The following is a 20,003-nucleotide window of genomic DNA, read 5'->3' as shown; positions in this document are numbered from 1 at the left end:
CCCCGGAGCGAAGGAGGAGGAGCGCGGACTCACAGGTCCTTCCGCCTGGGAGCCGGGGAGAACACATTTCTTTTGATCCAGATATGAATCATACGCCAGCAAGTTCTCAAGGACGTTTAATTTATAATAAATAATTGTATATAATTTAATATCTCATCTTATCGTAGAGACATAATAATAATGTAATAACATAATAAACAGTAATAATATAGTAATAACATAGCACCTGCTCATTCTTTCTTATCCATGCCTGTATTATTTTGTACCTGTACGTTAACCCTGAACAGAAATATCCATCTATATTCACTGTATATTTTATAACCACAGCCATACTGCCACTTATAAAGCTATTCTGTGCATAAAATCACATTTTCTATATTCTGTATATTTTTCTACTTTTATTTTTTGTATATTTGTACTATTTTCATTTTATATTGATTCATATTTCCTTTTTTTTTTTCTTATGATATTTTTGTATATTTGGCAGTTTTTTCCTGGACTTAAATGTTTTTCTATGATTGTTGTCTGTACAGCGATGCACCAAATCATCCCCACAACCGATTCCTGGTACGTGAAAATGTACTTTATTGGCTGAATTAACACATTGGGATTATGATTTCACACAATCACAATAATGCGAGTCTTACATGGGTAACCCTTCCCCTTCCCCTCCCTTTTTTGAACGTGTATAATCAGAAGCAAAATATCAGATGTTGTCTAAACACCAAATAAATATGCAAATAGGGATGCACTAGATACACTCTGGTTTGTGCAACACAGTCGTCCCTTCTGGTGCCGCACTCACATTGTAGACAAATGTCTTGGCTCATGCGAGTCCGCTTTCCCCCCCAAATTCCGTCGGAGGTTTAAATGTATTTAGTCGAGAAGGACTATGGAGTGGAGCAGAGGGAGGGTGTGAAGAGGACTCGCTGCTGGGAGGCTCAGCCTGCAGCTGAACAGGATTTCTCTCTGGATGGAGGAATTATTATTTCGCCGCCCAACAGCTTGTCTGCTCTGGTCCCATGGTGCTCCGAATGCCAGCCAGAGGAATAAAGACGGATATCTTTATAGCTTTGGGTTGGGGCCGGCTCGAGCTCTCTGTCAGGGATTTGGGTTCCATTTTTCACTGCGCGACTCTGGCCACTAACGTCTCGAAATGTGTTCCGAGGAGTTATCCTGTTTTTTTTTGGCGGCTATGTGAGCAGCAAAGTTAACTGCACGGGCATCTTGTGTGAATGGCATTTTACTTGTCAAGATGCTCGCTCCGAGACAAATCATTTAAATGGTAGGCTGGAGTCACTCCAGAAAAAGAGTGGGCAAGCGACTGCATTTTTGACTCGCAAACTGAAAATAATTACTGAGGACGAAATTAAAGACCGAAAAAAATAAATCCCCACACATTTGGATAATTCATATTGAATATGACCGATTCACACTTGGCATTCCACCAAAGCAAAACATTTTGACAGAATTCAACGATTCTTGGGAGAATTTCATGCAGGACTCAGAGCAGAGGCCACTCTTCTGACTCTTCACGGTGTAGGAAGTCCTCCCTCGCTCACCATGCGTTACACCAAATGAACCAAACGACCCAAGAGGCCCAGAACTGAACGGCTCTTTTACTCTTTACTCAGCGACTCATCAGGAAGCGAATCTCTAAAAAGAGTCGAAACTTTCATCACCGCCAATAGTTCTCCAATGCAGAGTCGCAGTTTTGATCTTGCAACACAAGCGCTGGTTTCCACAAAGTATTTAAAGTGGAATCTCAACACGTTTCACGGCACACCTGGTGAACCGGGTGACACTCGTGTGCTGCGGCGCTGGGGTTGAAAAACACTGGTTTAGTGTGTGCAGCGATGCATCCTACCACCTATTCTAATTGGTTATGTGATAAAGTGTTTTGTGAAAGCGGCAAACTTTACCCAAGAGCTGATTGAAAATCGTTTGTCTCATAATGAGCGTCAAATGTCACCGAGCAAAACGTTGCAGAAACGCCATTTCATCTACACAGAAATAAAAGAAAATTTAAATGACATTTTTTAAGGGGACCAAACCGGAGAGCGAATCGCTCCGTGATCACTGCTGGGGAAAGCAAGTTGTCAAATTATAGGATGTCACACCAATTAAATGTGCAATTAGCTGCTATAGAAACATGGGGGTGATATGTAGTGAGATGTGGTGAGCAGCCCTCCGGGGGGAGGAGGAGGAGGAGGAGGAGGCGGAAGAAGCACATGTTGTCTTTATGTATCGGTTGTTGTTTTTTTCTTCATTATTCTGGATATGTTACCGTCGTAAAACCTCATTTGGGTGAGATACACTGGTGGAGCCAGACCGCGGTGCGTGTGATGATGGAATCAATGTCCAGGTAATGAGGGAGAGAATCGTTTTCCTTCTTACACCCGTTCCTCAGGTTGACACACCTCGCCGCTAATTGCAAGGCCAATTATTCCGTCGGGTCCCGTGGGACAGTCAAGCGATCACATGGACGGTTCCAAGGAGATTAATGAGAGAATAGACCTCCCGAGCCGGCGGCGACGGCTACCTCTTCATAACTAAAATCCCTGGGTTTTAGTTAGTATTTTTAGGTTTACGTGACTATAAAACATTCAAATAGTATGAGTAAATCTATGATAAAACTTCCCACACAGGTCATTTATTACATGAATAAAACATGTACATATTTCCATTTTTACTTGAGAAATTCTAGTTCGCACTGAATCTTAAAATTTCAATGCAAAAATTATGACGGTTAATTTAATATATTTTACTCTAAAAAGTTCCGGGCCGCTGCGCGCGACCTGCGGAGCTGTCCATGGTCCTGAGGTTCGATGCCATCTGTGGCTCAAGGCCAGTTTTGAACACTTTATCGCTATCCCCTACAACTTTTAGTTGTATTTTTTTTCTATATCTTTTGAGTTTAATAGAAATTATAGAACTGTTTTCATCAACCTCTGTAACGTCTTTTTTGTACAATAAATTATTTTTAAACAAAATTAAGTTTAAGTCAACAATTTGCTTTTGGAGAGCGTTTTGAAAACCACCACGGACTGCTGCCCCGTTTAAAGCATCGCTATAGGATGCCTTGACAGTAATAATAATTATAATAATGGAAAGACTGGGTGTGGCACCCCTTCTAAATGACCTTCAACTGCACCAGCTCTCTGCAGATGGTGATAGCGTCACTCTAACTGCGTGTGGCTATTACCACCAGTGTTGGTGAATTGGATGCGTTTTGCAACTAGGCTCATTTGCAAAGAAAGGGGCCAATTTTGCGGCAAATGTATGAACAATACCTCATTATATATACGCAAATAGCAGGGCGGGGCAGATTGGCTGGTTTTACTGGTGCATTTCACCGTTTGCGGGTGCTTTATGAATTAGACGCTTGTCTTTTCTGTTATTTGCGACCCTTTAGCAGCCGAAAAAGCCGTGCCATCCCTTCGTGAATTCCTTCCAGAGTTGTTCATATCCAAATTGTGAGGTATAACGATTAGTGACTCCTTGTCAATGATTTTTTTTATTTTTACTTATAATTTAATTATCTACAAAGCAAATGTTTTATTTATATCAGCTGTTGTATAAAACATGTACTGCATGTAACAATAGCATTAAAGCTACAGTTGGTAACTGAAACAACTGGTGCCATTTTATTTGTTAACAAACAACTTTAATCTTGGAACAATTTCAGCTACACAGATTTTACCCTAGCTCTGTTATGTGGAGATTCAGCCAGAGTTCAGTCAGGAAGACCATTTGCTATGACGGCCGTGCAGCATTTGACAGCTCCACCACGCCCCTCGCCGCGCCGATCCCTCGGCTTCCCGCCAGTGTTTGTACGGCCGCTCGCTCCTCTCTCCTCCTGTCATTTCAGACGCTCCGCTCAAGCGCTCTCACCCCCACCCCTCCATCCCCGCCGGTGGCCAGCCTGGCCGGATCCTCCCGATGGCCGTCCTACAGCACGGTCTCCGTCACCACCGGCGTCAGGACTCCGCCACGGGGGAAAGATCTCCACAGTGCCCCTCGGAGATCCACTTCCATTTACTGTATGTACGTCCATAGATACTCATCCATGTCTTTACGCTGATACGGCATGGGGTCCTATCTCCCAAAACCAAGTGTCGAAATTATTGTTAAACAAACGTCTTTCCTCAATTTAGTCTCTCCTGGTTTAATTGGGTTAGGGTTAGGGTTAGGGTTTTATGTTCTAACAGTGCGGACGTTTGCCCAATTATATAAACTCAGCGGGTCTTGAAGGAACCAAGAGAGAGGGAGAGAGACAGACAGGGGGAAACACGCATCTCTATTTTAACTCTCTTTCCAACAGGACCTGTTATATGTTTATTAATGCTACATTTTAGGACTTGACGTGATTGAATATTACATTTTCAGTGACATGGGTATATAGGAAAAGGTAGATAATTATCATATTAAAGACCAAATAATAATAATAATAATAAAGATATGGGATGCGATACAGTTGACATATTACAACTACAAGGATTGCAGTTCTCAACGTGTAGTCTAGGGACCCCCAGCAGTCTTATAGGAGGTTCCAGGGGGTCCCCAGCAAAAATGGTTAATAGTTATACTTTACTGTTATTTCATTTAGAAGATGTTAACTCCATTAGAGAATGTTCAACAACCACTGTTTTGATCCTCGTTTCACTGTAAACTCTCCAACTATGGTACAGACAGGTATGGAGACTTGGACTAAGTCATATCTAATGATAAAGATCTATCCCTCGTAGGGACAAAGAGGCAAACGTACATGGATTCAGTCCGTAATTAACAGAATAATCAACAAACACATTACTTCCATCCGTTGGGCTTAACATGAGGACTTTTTATTTATTTCTTTTGGTCGGTAGCCAAGGCATGTAATAGGGCACTCTCATATTCGCTTTTATCCCTGACTGGGTGATTTTCGTTGTGAATTTTAAACAGACATCAAACATCCTATGATGTAGGTCAACACATAGAACCTCTATGTAACACGCACACTTCCTACGAGGCCTTGGGTCTCAGGAAAGATCAAATATGACTGCCTAGGGTTCTGTCGGGGGTGTAATGAATATGAAAGATAGACATCTGCCACCTTATAATGATGTGGGGAATTGAATTACGGCCATTACAATGAAAACCTCAAAGTCACCAAACGTTCCACAACAATAATCTTCGCTGACATGTCTCGTCTCTTAATATTAGCAAATAATAAACAACTCCATCCTGTATGTTTTCCCCTCGTAGCATGGAAAGTCTTCTCAATTCTGTTTAATAACTCTCTTTCCTTTTATATTATTCAAATGCTAGATCGATAGCAATATCCATCCATCCATCCATTATCTATACCGCTTATCCTCGTGGGGTCGCCAGGAGCCAATCGCAGCTGTTATTGGGCGAGGGGCGGGGTACACTCTGGACATGTTGGTCGATAGCAATATAACACCAATAATCTGTCTTTGTGACAAAACCAACAGCGAAATGCCAATTTGTACCTTTGTTAAAAGTTCAGAGATGGATCAAAATGCATGATGGGTAAAGTTGCAGTGAAATGCATGCATACGATTTTATTTGCTCCCATGAAAAGGAAGCATAATTCACCTCGGTGGGACGCTTGGAGAGAATCACATGAAAAGCCAGTTGCAAACAAGCAGGTACACCGGTGTCGGGTATTAAGGGTCCGTCAATGACATCAACAGGAGACAGGAGAGAAAGAACATCTCTACTTTCAACTGTGATGCTGTCGGACACTTCCGTTCAGTCCCACAGAACCAGCCGATCGGCATGAAAGCAGAATAGGGCATTCTATATACAGTACATACAGTATACTGTATTTTTTTTATATCCATAGGGCTAATCTTTGTCTCTGAGCTGCAGCTCCTGTTGAACCGCCCCTCATCCCCTCACAAAGCTCGACACTCCCCGCGGTGCGATACTGCCCTGTTGCAAGTCCTCATTTGGTGCATAACTCCATGAATAAAACTCCTTTCATCCGGGAAATTGTAGACAGAAGAATGACAAATGAAGTAGCCTCTTATCTCCAGGCCCAGTGCTGTGTCGGTGAAACCAGCGCTGTCAAACAGCACGAAGGCCCAAAACACGACAACAAACAACGGAATCAGCAATAACTCGAACTTTTCTTAAAATAGCACCGGGAGCTCGGGCTTTGTAACGTGTAGATTGCTTTTGCTCATCCAACTGAATTGGCGGTTATTTTCACCCTCACTTACCGATGTACTGGTTCCACTCTGGATCCAGGTCTGCTTGGTTGGCCAGGCAACCCTTCATGACGTTCAGGCAGTAGTTCCTGCAGGGGCGCAGGGCGGGCACGCCCTGGCAGAAGGGGCAGTACAGCATCTTGGTCAGCGCTCGGATGCATACGGGGCTACTGCTCACCTGCGGGGGGCGCAAAAGGGGTAGAGAACGGCTCCTTAATGTTAAGTGAGATGTTTGGCAATGACTCTTTTTCTGCGCTAAGGAAAACAAGTTTGCATCGTGATCGTAAAGACAGGCTGTCTGATGAAGTGTTACGAGCATACAAGTGTCAGATCAACTGCCATCTAGTGGCAGACAGTGGTAGTGCATATATAATAAATCTTATTTGACACGTCACGTAAAATTAATTAATTAATAATTAAAGGATAAAGATGTGTAACAAATACCACAGCTTCCTCCAATATTGGTCAATATAAGATTTTCTTCTTTAAAAATCTTGCATATCTGGATGTGTGTGTGTGTGTGTGTGTGTGTGTGTGTGTGTGTGTGTGTGTGTGTGTGTGTGTGTGTGTGTGCGCGCACGCGTGCGGGTGTGTGCGCACGTATGTGCATACATACTCCTGTGGGCTTGTGTTCATGTCTATTTATGAATATAAACATCCAACTTTCTCTCCATTTGCCTGGTAATCAAACGTAACATCTCACCTTTAACAGTTTTTTCTGCAAGTCTTTGAAGCCGTCCAAATCACTCATGTTTTACTTACAAAAGAAACTAATCAATATTCATTCTACATGACGAAATTCCACCCTCTGTCCGGCTGCGATAAGCAGGTGGGACGGAGCTTGTCCTTGTGAAAGAGGCACAGTCGAGAGAGTGCGCAGGAGCGGGGCAGACGTGAAACAAAATGGCCTTTCTGTTTCTTCAGCCACCCTTCCCGGTCGGGGTCCGGCGGGAGGCTGGAGCCGATCCCGGCCGGGGATGTGCAAAACACATTCTGAACGGGGCGCGCCGGCGCATCTCGACACCGACTGACGCACCGTCGACACACCATCGGCCTGCAGCTAAAACGCTAGTCCGGGGGTTGGCACCGCCGCCTCAAAGAAACGAGGCTCCGGGCTCAAAGCCGACGGGGGCGTTTTTCTGCTCTTTGTATGTTCTCCCCGTGTCGAGGGTTTCCGACAGATGCTCCAGTTTCCTGTTTCCTGCCACCCCTAAAGACATGCGCGTTAGGGTGCATGTGTACTGCAAAGTCGCTTTGGAAGGTACTTGTGAAATTCTTCCCCGATAGTTAATTCTTCCCGTTTGGATGCTCTCTGTCCACGTACCGTCGTCTTCTTTGCGTCCAGCAATTTTAAAATACAAGCGTTTTTTGTTTTTCCACTGCACCTGACCTCTAAGGGCGATCTGCCCGAAATGTGGTCATTTGCAGGGAAGATGACTCATGGCACCCATACATGAGCCATTTAAAAGTAGTCTCGCAGTGATTCAACTGTAACTTATATCATGATGACGAGGGTTTGAGAACGCCATGTGAACGACTGCATCTCTCCATCCAAAAACCTCATAACTAATCGGAATGATAATTTTTGATCATTAAGAGGTAATAACATTTGAATATTATAATACCTTATATTACCTACCTACTGATATATTGATTGGTATATTGCACTGCTGAAAACAATTTAAATGGATTTTTTTTTTTTAAAGCACTGATTACGGTTTTTGTAGTGTAGTGATTGGGGAAAAAAATACTCCACTTAAAGTTGTCGCATTGGCTATGCACATTATACCGTACATAATACAGCAGAAAGTAGTCAAATTAAACCAGGGAGCCAATGAATAAAACACAGGCAGCAAGGACACTGAACAATGAAGTGATGCGAAACCACTCGTGAAGAGGAACCTATTTTGAGATTAATGTTACTTCAAAATGTGACATTTATTTCACCCCGTGTTTTGGGAATTGTAAAACCTCCTTTGAATGTGAGTTTAAGATCACAGAGTTACATAACACACTAAATAACACGTTCAGAGATGTCATGTGAAAACCAGGTGTGGAAGGAGTCTGGGTTTCACATGAAACACTTGTTTTTCCGACACACAGGCGCGTGCAGTTGACACGGCGGATACATGTTTGCCTCCTTGCTGGGAAGCCGCCCTGTTGTTGTCTGCGCATCTTTTGAAAGTACCTCAGATTTAGGCGGGATCAGTTGCAAAATAAGAAAGCGCAGCCCCCCCACTGCGACTAGAGAGCCGATCCAGAGTCGCTCGTGAGGCGAGGCAGCTTGTGAACCTCCCACCAAAAACCTGACTGAGATGTAACGACAAGGTGTCGGGCGGGGGGGTAAGTTGTCATGTTCCAGACTAAACTACGAAAAAGCACGGGGAGAGAGATTATATGAGTAAGGTGAGACAAATAAATAAATAAACAAACAAACAAACAAACAAATAAATAAATAAATAAATAAATAAATAAATAAAGGAAGAGCAAAGAACTCGGTGCCACGGCTGGTTGCTGACAGTCTTAATGTTTGATGAGCCCAGACGCGCTCAACTCTCCCGGCGCACCGGGATGTATCTACGAGACCCCGCACTGACCCGCCATTCCACTTCAGCAACACACCGCGTGATAGGATCAAATAGAGATTCTCTCCCAAACACACGGAATCGGGAACCGGCCAACCAAGTTTATATTGATTATTTATACAGAAGTGGCACATGTGAAGAGGGAGATGTTTTTTAAACGGCGCAAAGGCTCCAATCCGGGTTATTATTTTGGGGTGAGGTAATGCTGCAGGGGTTATCCTCTTTTCATTACAAATATTTAAATGCATAAATATACACACTGCAGTGGTGCGACTATCAAGTGCTGCGTTATCAGCAGAAATGACACTATCGCTCGCCGTGCCTTTCACACGGCGCTCGCAAACTGAATTATCGAATGGGACGGGGACTCTGGGAACACGTGGCGCAAACCAAACCCCGCTTGAGATGCATGGAGGAGAGAGTTCACTACACACGTGCAGTGGTGCAGAGCTAATTTTATACACATAGGAGTTGGTAGGTACCCAAAAAGGGGAGTATACAGTACCTGTGCTGGGGAAAAAAATGTAGGTATTAAAGTGAGAATCCATGTGATCATTGCCACCTTTTTTTCTAAGTTCTCACATTTTCTCATTTTTTCACTGACCGCAACTAGCTACGCTGCTTTATCAAATGAATCGTTTTTGCCCATACTCGATTACGGTGGCAGACCCCGCCTGCGACGATGGAAACATCAAACACATTGAACTGCTGTTTCTTATTAAGTGCGAGCACAAAAAACGTACACGGGATTTTAAAATTTCTAATTTTTTTTTCGAAATAATCTATGGATTACCACTTTAAAATGACAACCTTTTACAACGCCATTATGTTGTGCAAAGCATGTCGAGAGGTGGGGGCGCGACGAGACGAAACACAGTAAATCTTCACCGCGTTATTAAATGTGCCGATCCACAGGGTGTTCCATATATCCACATGATGAATGTTTGTTAAAAACGTCTCAGCACCCCTCTGAGGCCGTGGTGAGGATCCTTGCCAGCGCCGATTACAAATGATAAAGATACGCCGCTGATAGCACTTTTCCCTGAGTCTCACTTCCTGAAATGTGTGACAAATCTGTGGAATCTGAAGCAAGTGGAACACTTTGTGAGTGCGACCGGGTGAGCGCAGCGCTAGATCATCCTCGCTGTGCTTTTCAGCGACAACAACTGTTATGACAATGAAAATTGGAACGTGTTTACAGACGTCTACTTCCCCGTGAACAGCGGGGAACGTGTCTCTGGGCTTTTCAAACAGGGTTTGTACTGAAGAGCAGTCAGTGTCTCAGCATCTAGAGCATGGTTAAGGCCGCCGTAACAAAACGTCAGTTTGGGAAATAGTCTCATTTGAACACGTTTATTGTCGTTTTTCAAGACTTTTACGCCATATAACAACATAAAAGACTGTATGCATAATATATTACTACCAGTGATGGGGTAGTTACTCAAAAAAAGTAATGTATCACATATTACTTCTTACTTTTAAAAAGTAATACATTACACATTAGTCGTTTCTCAAAAAAAGTAATGCATAACACATTACTTAAAAAAAGTAATGCATTACACATTACTCATTACTTAAAAAAGTAATGCCTTACTTTCATTATTACTCCCTGTAGAAAGTAATTTGTTACACTACTCATTCCATTACTTTTGCATTACACAATGTGTTACACATGATTTACTCCAAGAATATTGAAACGAGCCATTGATTGAAACCTGAAATAGCAGTAAGGACCTTTTCCTTGTACATTTCTAGACACATATCTAATATTCTAATCAAATACAGTATCATTGAATGTAACACATTATGTTTCAGAGCATATCGTCCAGGTCCTCGCTGTGCCTGTTTTTATTGACTAGTCCCTTTGTTGCCGTTATCTTCACCGTTATGTTGTGTGTTCATGTGTTCGTACAGTGGATCCTTTGCACTTTCACTACCAGAAAAGAGGGCCCGATGCGAGTAATAAAATACCGGGAATTAGTTGAAAAGTTTGGGTTGCTTAATATACCGACGTGTGAGGAGAGGTTTGTCGTGACTCCAGACATGCGTCTTTGTTTTCTCGGAGCCGGCGGTGTCTGCGGCGCGGCGGAGAGACGTGGTGATGAACTGCAGCGAGCGCTGTAATTCAATAAACACCCTGGCAGCGACAGGCGTGGCTGTCACATCGCACCGGGGCTCGCAGGGTGTCTTATTCCATTATGCTTATACCCGATCTCCCACCGGGAGGAGTTTCAGGACCCCCCGAGGATCAAAGGGCCGCGGCTGCAGACACATGACCTGTGTCTCGGGTCCATCCCCCCCCCCCCGAAATGTCAGGGGTGAAGCTGGGCGACGGGCGACCGCGGGGCCACTCATTAAACACATACTAACAAGTCATCCTGAGCGGCTGCTCATAAAGAGGCTCACTATGAAAACTGTGCATGTATACAGTGTATATATATATATATATATATATATAGAGAGAGGGAGCGAGAGAGAGAAAGAGAGAGAGAGAGAGAAGGCGAGAGGAGGGAGAGAGAGAGAGAGAGAGAGAGAATGAGAGGGAGAGAGAGAGAGAGAGAGGGAGCAATGAGGTTCAAGCAGTTCAACATGGTGAAAACCCAGAGTTGAAAGAGCAGCTAATTGGCAAACCACTAATTATATGGCTTCGACAGTGAGTATGTACAGTACATTACATATTTAGAATAGTGATTGGAATCCCATTTAACTGCTATATCCTTACAGGGCTTATTAGAAAACATACTTGCGTTGGATTTGGATTCACAGGGTTTTTCTTTCTTCCCTGTCAGAAGAGTGCTGTTGTGTTACACTTCAGTGTGCCTAACGCTGAGCCTTAGTCTCTGGCTTTTCCCTTTAATCTTATTTTGTACATGATCAAAACTACACGCGCACACACACCCACACACTCCCAGGCCCGTGTGGTATATAGTGCAGAAGCCGTGGTGAGATTACATCACATCAAACAGAATACTATACGGCTACAGAGTGATTAACGTCTCCAGAAACACTGGGTTAATATTAGGCAACGGGGATCCAGAGACTGATGCGCGATCCTTCCCCCAAACCCTTATATTGTCTGGTTATTATTTCTCCTGAGCGATCCCAACATCTGACTCGCCCAAAGTGAAGTGAGCCCACCGTGCCCCAAGACAGGCGGCGAGAGGCGGAGACAAGAATATAAACATTAAGTCGGGGGGGGGGGGGATAAATAAATAAATAATACTGTTTTGGGAGAAATTTAAACCTCAAGGCCTTGAGGTGGTTGAGAAGTGTGTTCTAAGCACAGTTGTACTATTGATTTCACATCAATATTCCCCATTCATTGAATATTTTTACGCGAGAAAAAATATATTTTCGTGTTTGTTGTTGCAATATTAGATAGATGGATGAATAGATAGATAGATGGATAGATCGATAGACAAATTTATAATAAAAAATTAAATGGCAATATGCATTAAAACAAGAATTAACTAGAAGCTAGAAAAACATGACAATAACACTAAATAAACTATAAAAATAAACCCAAGAATAAACCAGAAAAACAAACCAAATAAAAAATACCAATAGAAATTCGGTGATATCGTACAGCAAACCTGATGATAAACGATAAAATAAAAATATGACCAAATATGTACAATTATTTGGAATGATGATCTTATAAAGTTTTTCACAATTGTAATGAAGTGGACTCCTTAACCGGAGGCACATTCAATCTGAACGACGTGGAAATCCCCCGGCCCTACCTTGGACACCCTGTGGGCCACCTCGCGGCCGACCGACAGCCCCTGGACGAAGGTGCGGGCGGCGATGAAGGCCCGCGTCACCTGGGCCTTCAGCTTGCGCGGCACGTCGCCGAAGGGCTTGAGCTGGTCCGTGTACTTGCTGACGCACTCCAGGTAGTCCTCCGAGATGACGTACTGCGAGTTGAGCAGCGTGAACATGCGCTCCAGCAGCCGCGACCAGAAGTCGTTGAGCATCTCCTCCAGGTTGACGTTGCCGCCCGTGTAGTAGCGCTTGAGCTCGGCGAACAGGTTCTGGAAGACCTCAGAGTTCTGCATGTAGGGCTTCCCGTACGTCCGCACGAACATCTCGTTGAGCGAGCGCTCCGTGTTCTCCAGCAGCTCCAGGAAGAACTCTGCGAGCGAGGAGGGGGAAGAAGAAGAAGAAGAAGAAGAGAGATTGCAACTTCATATTAGGCAAGAATTTGTCCGACGATGGATTCGACGCCGCATTTCTGAATCACCGTGTTTAAGAGAAGGCATGAGTGAAATTCGCCCCCAAACTTCCCAAACCATCGGGGGGAGCTTATCCACCAATGCATTAAAACAAAGAGGCCTGCTTGAATGCCATAACCCCCATGATCAAATATGGCTCACAAACAAGAAAATACCCAGAAATCTGCAGAACAATTATAGCCTCCGTGTTGATTTCATATCGGGGAGACCTCAGAGCTTTGTTGATTTTGTCCCGAGTAAACTCGATTTGAAATTGCAGAGAACCCAGAGCTTGTGTAGTTCCAGGAAGCCAATAAATCCTGTGTGTGCGTGCGCGCGCTTTCGGAGGGGTCGGTATTTGTCCAAACCGAAAAAACACCCCATTTCTCTTCTCCCCTCAATAGAGAAGACGGACGCGGCGAAATTACTTCCTACGTAGGGAAGACGTCGCACCGCGGCGTCCTGAGGAGGTGGGGAGAAGCGATAATAAATGATGTTTTTACCGGGAATACGATAGTACATTATGTCGACGGCTCCCACTGTATTCAGCGCACATCATTGCCTTTTCACACTCTCTGCTTATTGTTTACCACATGACCCCCGGTGGCCCCCCCTGGAAACCAGGACGGGCTGCTAATATTTCTCGCCAGGCCACCGTCCGCGGCGACGGTGCCGGCTCCCAAGGACCCAGATTAAATTCAAATGGGGTTGGAGAGACCTTTGCACCGTGTGAGAGCACGAGGGGTGCGACAGTTCAAGACTAATATGAGTATACTTCCACGGCTCCCATCCCTAAAAAGGCGCGGGAGGTTTTTCATTAAGAGCCTTTTTCATTGAGTCCACGGGAACCCGGGGAACTTTTATTTCCTTCCTCGCCTCCTGCTTTTTTTTCGCGGCTCTGGAACTTTCCTCGCCGACCGTCGGGCTGACTCTCCCGCCTCCGCCCGCATTCCGATCGCTCATCTCGCGGGCCTCGGTCAAATTGGGGAGGGGGGTCGCCGGGGCTCTGGGAGGTTAGGGGGAAATTACCAATCGAAGACGAAGTTAAAGGCAGACTCTTTTTCGACGGCGTGGACCGTGAATCCAACCCGCCGCAACGGGCGTCAAAGTCTTCCCCTCGTCACGTTTCGAAAATACGATTACAACAGAGGCCGCGAGACAGGACGCTGTGATATAACGATTCAATAACACACACATTTGCTTTCATCCGGGCCCTGGCAGGCTGTGATTCGTCCGTCTCCCCGCATCAAAATCACTTATCCTCCGTGCGGTGACACCTGGGTTGTTTTTCATTATCGGGCTCTAAAAGAGAAAAAGCCTGTGTGATAATGTCTTGATTATAACGGTTATTCTTCAGGGAACGCGATTAAAATAGCAGTGACGCGAGATGAGCACTATTCCATTCTATTCACGACTGCCTCGCACCGCGCCCGGAAAAACTGCCAGAACGACGGAAGAAAAGGCTAAACGGGGATGAACGCACCCGCCATGAAATTTGATCGTTTATGTGACTGTATTCTTTATGCCTTTATGTTATTTTCAAATGTTTCTACTGAGCTCTAGCATTGAGGGAAGAAAAAAAACATTTTCATTGCCTACAGTAATAGTTAGTGGGGAAAATGTTAATTTTATGGTGTTTTACCTGAGGCGTGGTTTGTAAATGGTGAATTAACTCAATGTCCTATTCTCTCCCTCAGCTTATACTACAAGCTACTGTATATATTATATACTATATATATATATTTATATATACTTACAGCATATTAATTAAAAATCTCCCAAAAGACCTATCTGTGCATCTGTGCCTGTACAGTATGTGTCTTTTCGGACTAAAAACGTATACAACTGTATCAACGGCGTACACGTCAATTAACAAAAAAATACGTAAAAAACAAAAAGAATATTATTTTCTATCTTTTACTCTGCTGCAGCTCTGAGGTTGGCACGGTGCCTTTTTTCCCGCAGTCCCGGAGACTTCTAAACTGAGGTGAGAGACTCGGTGGCATAATAATTTAATTATGCAAAGTTTCAAGCATGACTTGTCCTTCAGCAACTTCAACGGTGAAAAGTGTCTGTGGCACGTAGCGATATGCACCTTGATTAATGATAGCTGTGCGACGACTGGCGTCAGGAATGTGCATTTAATGAACACATGCCTGCATGCAGCGGATTCGCCTTTTGCATCAGCCAAGATATCAATATAATGTCATCAATGCGATTAAAGCCAAATTCACGGTTAGCCTGGCGAGAATAGTGGAAATAAATGGAAGCTCCATTTCAGAATGATGAGGATGAATAATTAATTGGGAAAATCCACGGGTATGGATCATTTTTCAACAATGGACCGTTAGGCTGAAGGATAGAAATTGAAATGCTTAGAAGGGTTGTCTAAATCCCCCATAAATCTCCGGCGTTTAGAAGCCGGGCGACGAGCGACCCCGAAGTTTCCCAAATTGTCTTTTGTGCAGCTCTGAACCGCGGTGAAGTCCCTCCGTTTTTCTTCTCCTTTTTGAGGTCCAACGGGTGGGGGTGTTCCGGGGTCCTCGGGGCGTGCAGGCGAAGCAAGAGCCGGGAATCTGGTGAGTGTCACTCTGTTGGAAGTCGGGGATGTCGCTGACGTCTGAACTTAGGGAAAATCTTTGTCAAACAGAGCAGATTCCCCGGCGCCGAGCCGCCGAGCCGGGGCGGTGACGGAAGCGAGAGGGAAACGGAAGAGAGGGAAACGATTTTGTGCCTTATTGCTTCACAAGCGTCCACTGGCAGCCGGGGAGACGCGGTGAGTCAACTTGATTCAGCCCACAGCCCATAACTAACAGAGGAGGCGGCGGAGGGAGGGGGGGGGGGGAACCGCTACTGTGCCTTTATTAAAGGAGCGCGGCGGGAATTGGGCAGATGACAGCCGTTAATTACAGCAAAGTCCCCTGCGCCGGCACGGGCGGTGGAGCTCCCTCCATCCTACAGTCTATCATCTCCACTAATGCAACGTCCAGTTGATTAACATGACGGACGTCGCCGTTTCCTGTCGCTTTCAAAGGACACCGGAACGTGTTAGTCCAGCGAGACGCGCGCGGGCGGGCGTGGGCGTGGTGTCGGCCGCACCGGCTCAGGTGATTTAAAAGCCCCAGGAGGGGAAAAACAAAAAAAAAAAAAAAGGGTTTACGTGCCGTGACTTTTGTGAGATGACAGCAAAAAAAAAACGAAAAAACATGGGAGCCACATAATTAATGCAACGTGCTGGGAAAACAGCGGCGCGCTCGTCCGCCGCCATTCATCATCGCGTGGCAGGTCGTTAATGACGCCCCGCCCCCCAATCCCAAAAAAGTCCCACGGTGTCGTCACGTTGACCTCGTGGTGAATTAACTTATTTGGCCGTGGCCCCGGGCGTCCATGTTTGAGGGCGGTGTCGATCACTGCGATCGGATCACACTTCGGCGCGTCTTTTATTGGCACGCTATCACCAGAGCGATAGCATGTTTATAGAACAGAATAAAAGTCTTGTACAATGGTACCGACGCTGTAGTGACCCAATTTAATGTGTGTTAAGGACAAATAAGGTTAATAAAGTTGAACCATTATTGTAAAATACGATATGCTGGTATGGTATGGTAAAAATAAAAAATGAAAAATGTCTCAGTGCTGATTACTCTTCTGAAAGTGGAAATCCATAGGCTCACCTACACGGATTAAGTCCCACAATTCCATTTTAAACCGCAATTATTTTTTCCCGACATTTGCCTTTTTTTTTTTGCTTTCTTGCCGGGAGCGGCGGCAAGAAACGTGTAACATGAAACGGGAGCGGCGGAAGGGTCGACCGCAAATAGGGGAGCGCATGCATGCAAATACACTGAATGTGTCTTTCTTATAAAGTGCCAGCCTAATAGATACGAGGACGATAATTAAATATGGAATTTTTTAACAAAACAACAACATTACAGATTACCACTTTAAGTCTGCAAACGATCCACCCTGTGATCCGTCGCTGCAGCCTCCCTATGGTGAAAGAGCAGAAATGGCTCGTTGGCTCTGAACAAGCTGCTCACTGAAGCCGCGGCACCGGGGGCCCGGCTCCGGCAGGATTACACACAATCAAAGGGGAATGCCGTCACTCACGCCGGGCCGCCACTCACGCCGCGCAATATGAGCCACACATCCTTCCGCTTCCTCTTCCTCTCCCCCCCAGAACAACAGCTTCCATTTCCAGCTGCCAGTCATCAGCTCGGCCTGTGATTGGTTTGACTGGGAGTGCTGTGTTACTCAAAAGGACATGACAGATTGACCTTTTGTTCGTCCATTAGCTCGTGATAATCCTCCTGGGTTGGCTCCTTTTTAGAGACCAGCGCTGGCACCTAACAGCTGAGGCTACTGTAAACGCAGATATTATAATGACTCAAGACGTTGGATGGAAAGGCCAAACTGATCATTTGTTTAGTAATTAGATACGTTAAATGAAATGATATTAATCTCTCGATATAGAGTTTACATTAATCTCTCTCATATGTTGAGAAATTCTATCAAATTTATACACAATTTGGCAATTCTTAAAACTCATCTTTCAGCAGCATCATGATAAAAAGCTCCAGGATGAATTTTTGGATTTGTGTCCTATATGGTGTTGGATATCCACGATGAAGGAGGTCATAGGGGACAATGATCGAGGACTTGCATATGAGATACTAAAGGTCAGACGGGCAGGTACATTAGATTCGTAATTTCACTGTAAAAAACAAAAAGACTAAAATATTTTATATATTTTTTGTGCCCTGCACAGAAGACCCCAACACAATTTGCTTCGTCCGCGTAACTCACCAGCACTGAGACATTTCCACCGCCTTGACTCAGGACGCTGAGTAACGATCTAGTTCCAAAAGCTAACATTCATATTTGTGTGCTTGATAATTTGAGCACAACTGGATTCATTCCAAAGCTTAACCAACAGGATTTTACAGCAGCAACACAGGGTTATTTGAGAGTCACTAACTCCAAATGCAATCAATTACAGGGGGGGGGGGGGGGGTCAAAGTACATTAATATTCTGTTTCGCTCCCCTGCCCCGTGGTGTCTGTGGTCAAGGGCCGCCGATTGATTAGTAATTAAGACCCCCGACTTAGTGCTTAATGAGCTAGGTGGGAGCGAAATTTCGTCTCCCCTCCATCGCCTCGTTTGGCCGGGTAGCAGAGCTATGATTTCACGGGGGGGGGGGGGTCTTCTGGGTGGTATATGGATTACAGACAAAAACACTGGAAAACCCCACAAGGACAGACACAACGCCGCCATCATCCAGCATGAATACACAAACCGGCGAGGGGGAGGGGGCGGGGAATGAAGATTTATTGGCATCGATTGTTGCCGAAAACCGCATTTTCTTTCTCCCGAGCCCGGCGCAGCCGCTCGGCTCTGCAGAGCGCTGGGATATTTCTGTGTTTCTGCTCGGATGGTCTTGGCACGCTGGAGCCTGCGCCCTCTCGCTCTGACACACGGGCTGTGGCGGCAGGTATGCGTGGGCCGCCCGGCTACTGTCAGCTGCAGTGAGGCTCACCGCGCGGCTCCGCCCGGAGAGAGTCGGCGCTAAGCGAAAGCGTGTAGGTGGGCCTCCGTAACAAGGCGCTAAATACACGATTAAGAGCTCCTAAACAAACCTAACTGCTGGGGCCAGCGTCAGGCAGAGCTCGGCAGAGGGGCACTGATTTTCAATGGCCGGGCACCTTTTTACATGGCTCTTACGCAAATTGTATTTGTGGTGTGCATTATATTTGTAGTGACACCACAGGCGTTTTAAACAAACAGAGCAGGGAAAGCAAGCTCACTTGGCGGCCCTACAGCTCCGCTTCAATATAAACAAACACGCGAAGACTCGTTATCGCACTGACGAGAGAGAGAGAGAGAAAAAAAAAAAAAAACTGTCCAAAAAAAACAAAACAACCACATCTTGATATTCCGGTTTCCTCTACCAGGAGTGTTTACAGTACGATAATAAGCGGCGGCCCTCCACCCAAATATATAATCTTATTGGAGCTGTCATGATCCAAACAAACACACCCACAATTAGGGGCGTGCGATGTGACGATATAAGATCGTGGACGATTAAAATGTCTCCACGATCTGCCCTTACGGAGTCAGTACTGCATGGTGCTACAGTGCACATTCTATCAGCCGGAGTTCCATGGCTCATACGCGCCTCCGATAAAAGTTCGGCTCTGGCTCCCTTATTGTAAATTGATACAAGACAGAATAATAGGATGTTGGTATAACAGATTTGTCAGACATGATCCAGAAACACCTCACTTCCGCATGCATGCATGTTGCGCCGGTTGCCCCGCCCGCCGACAAATAAATTCAATGGGAGGTAACATAACATCAATTTTATTAACAGATTTTTAAAGTGACGATGGAGGTTGAAGATATTTTAGACGCCTTCCCCAAAGAGACACATCAATAAACCAATAAATGTCAGATTTAGGTTGTTTCTTTTTTCTTTTAGGTTTTGTTACCTTGTAGAGCTATGCCTTATTTAAATGGGTAAATTGATTGGGTTGTACCGTTCAGTAACTTGCAAAATAGTCAGAAAGATAAACGTGAAAAAAAATCATGATCAGATCGTGGAATCGTGATCCTGCGTGAAAAATATAGTGATATGATATTTTTGCCATAGATCGCACACGCCGACCCAAAGTATGGGCCACAAGAAATACAGAGACCACAGCCATCCACCATTATCTAAACGAAACACACCCATAATGTACAGTCGGCTTTAACATAATAGAGAGACCATGCACTTCTATTGTCCAAACCAACACCCATTCACAACATACAGCACAGAGATGATTGTACATTAACAGAGGGAAATAAAACAGCTGTTTCTCCAGGAAGGAAGTGACATTTCAGGACAAAGGACAGTGCAGCCAACCAACCAAGTAAATACTGCACTGGTATGTCTCATTATACCACACAACGTAACAACACAAATTATGGCAATGCCAATTACAATT

At 44.9% G+C, this 20,003-nt stretch overlaps 1 protein-coding gene across 1 annotated transcript in view; it reads right to left on the bottom strand.

Moving 5' to 3' along the window:
* LOC307243778 (glypican-6-like) overlaps positions 1 to 20,003 on the bottom strand; it is an 82,696-nt gene that overhangs the window by 36,232 nt on the left and 26,461 nt on the right. Inside the window, exons 3-4 of the mRNA XM_080018723.1 lie at positions 12,547 to 12,938; positions 6,231 to 6,396 (exon numbers count right to left, since the gene is read on the bottom strand). Of these exons, the coding sequence (XP_079874849.1) occupies positions 6,231 to 6,396; positions 12,547 to 12,938 (558 nt within the window). The remainder of the gene's footprint in view (positions 1 to 6,230; positions 6,397 to 12,546; positions 12,939 to 20,003) is intronic.

This window comes from Zeus faber, assembly GCF_960531495.2.
Source record: "Zeus faber genome assembly, chromosome: 18".
Lineage (NCBI taxonomy): Eukaryota > Metazoa > Chordata > Actinopteri > Zeiformes > Zeidae > Zeus > Zeus faber.
Note: the sequence above shows the minus strand (reverse complement) of the source record. Positions and strands in the feature narration are given on the sequence as shown.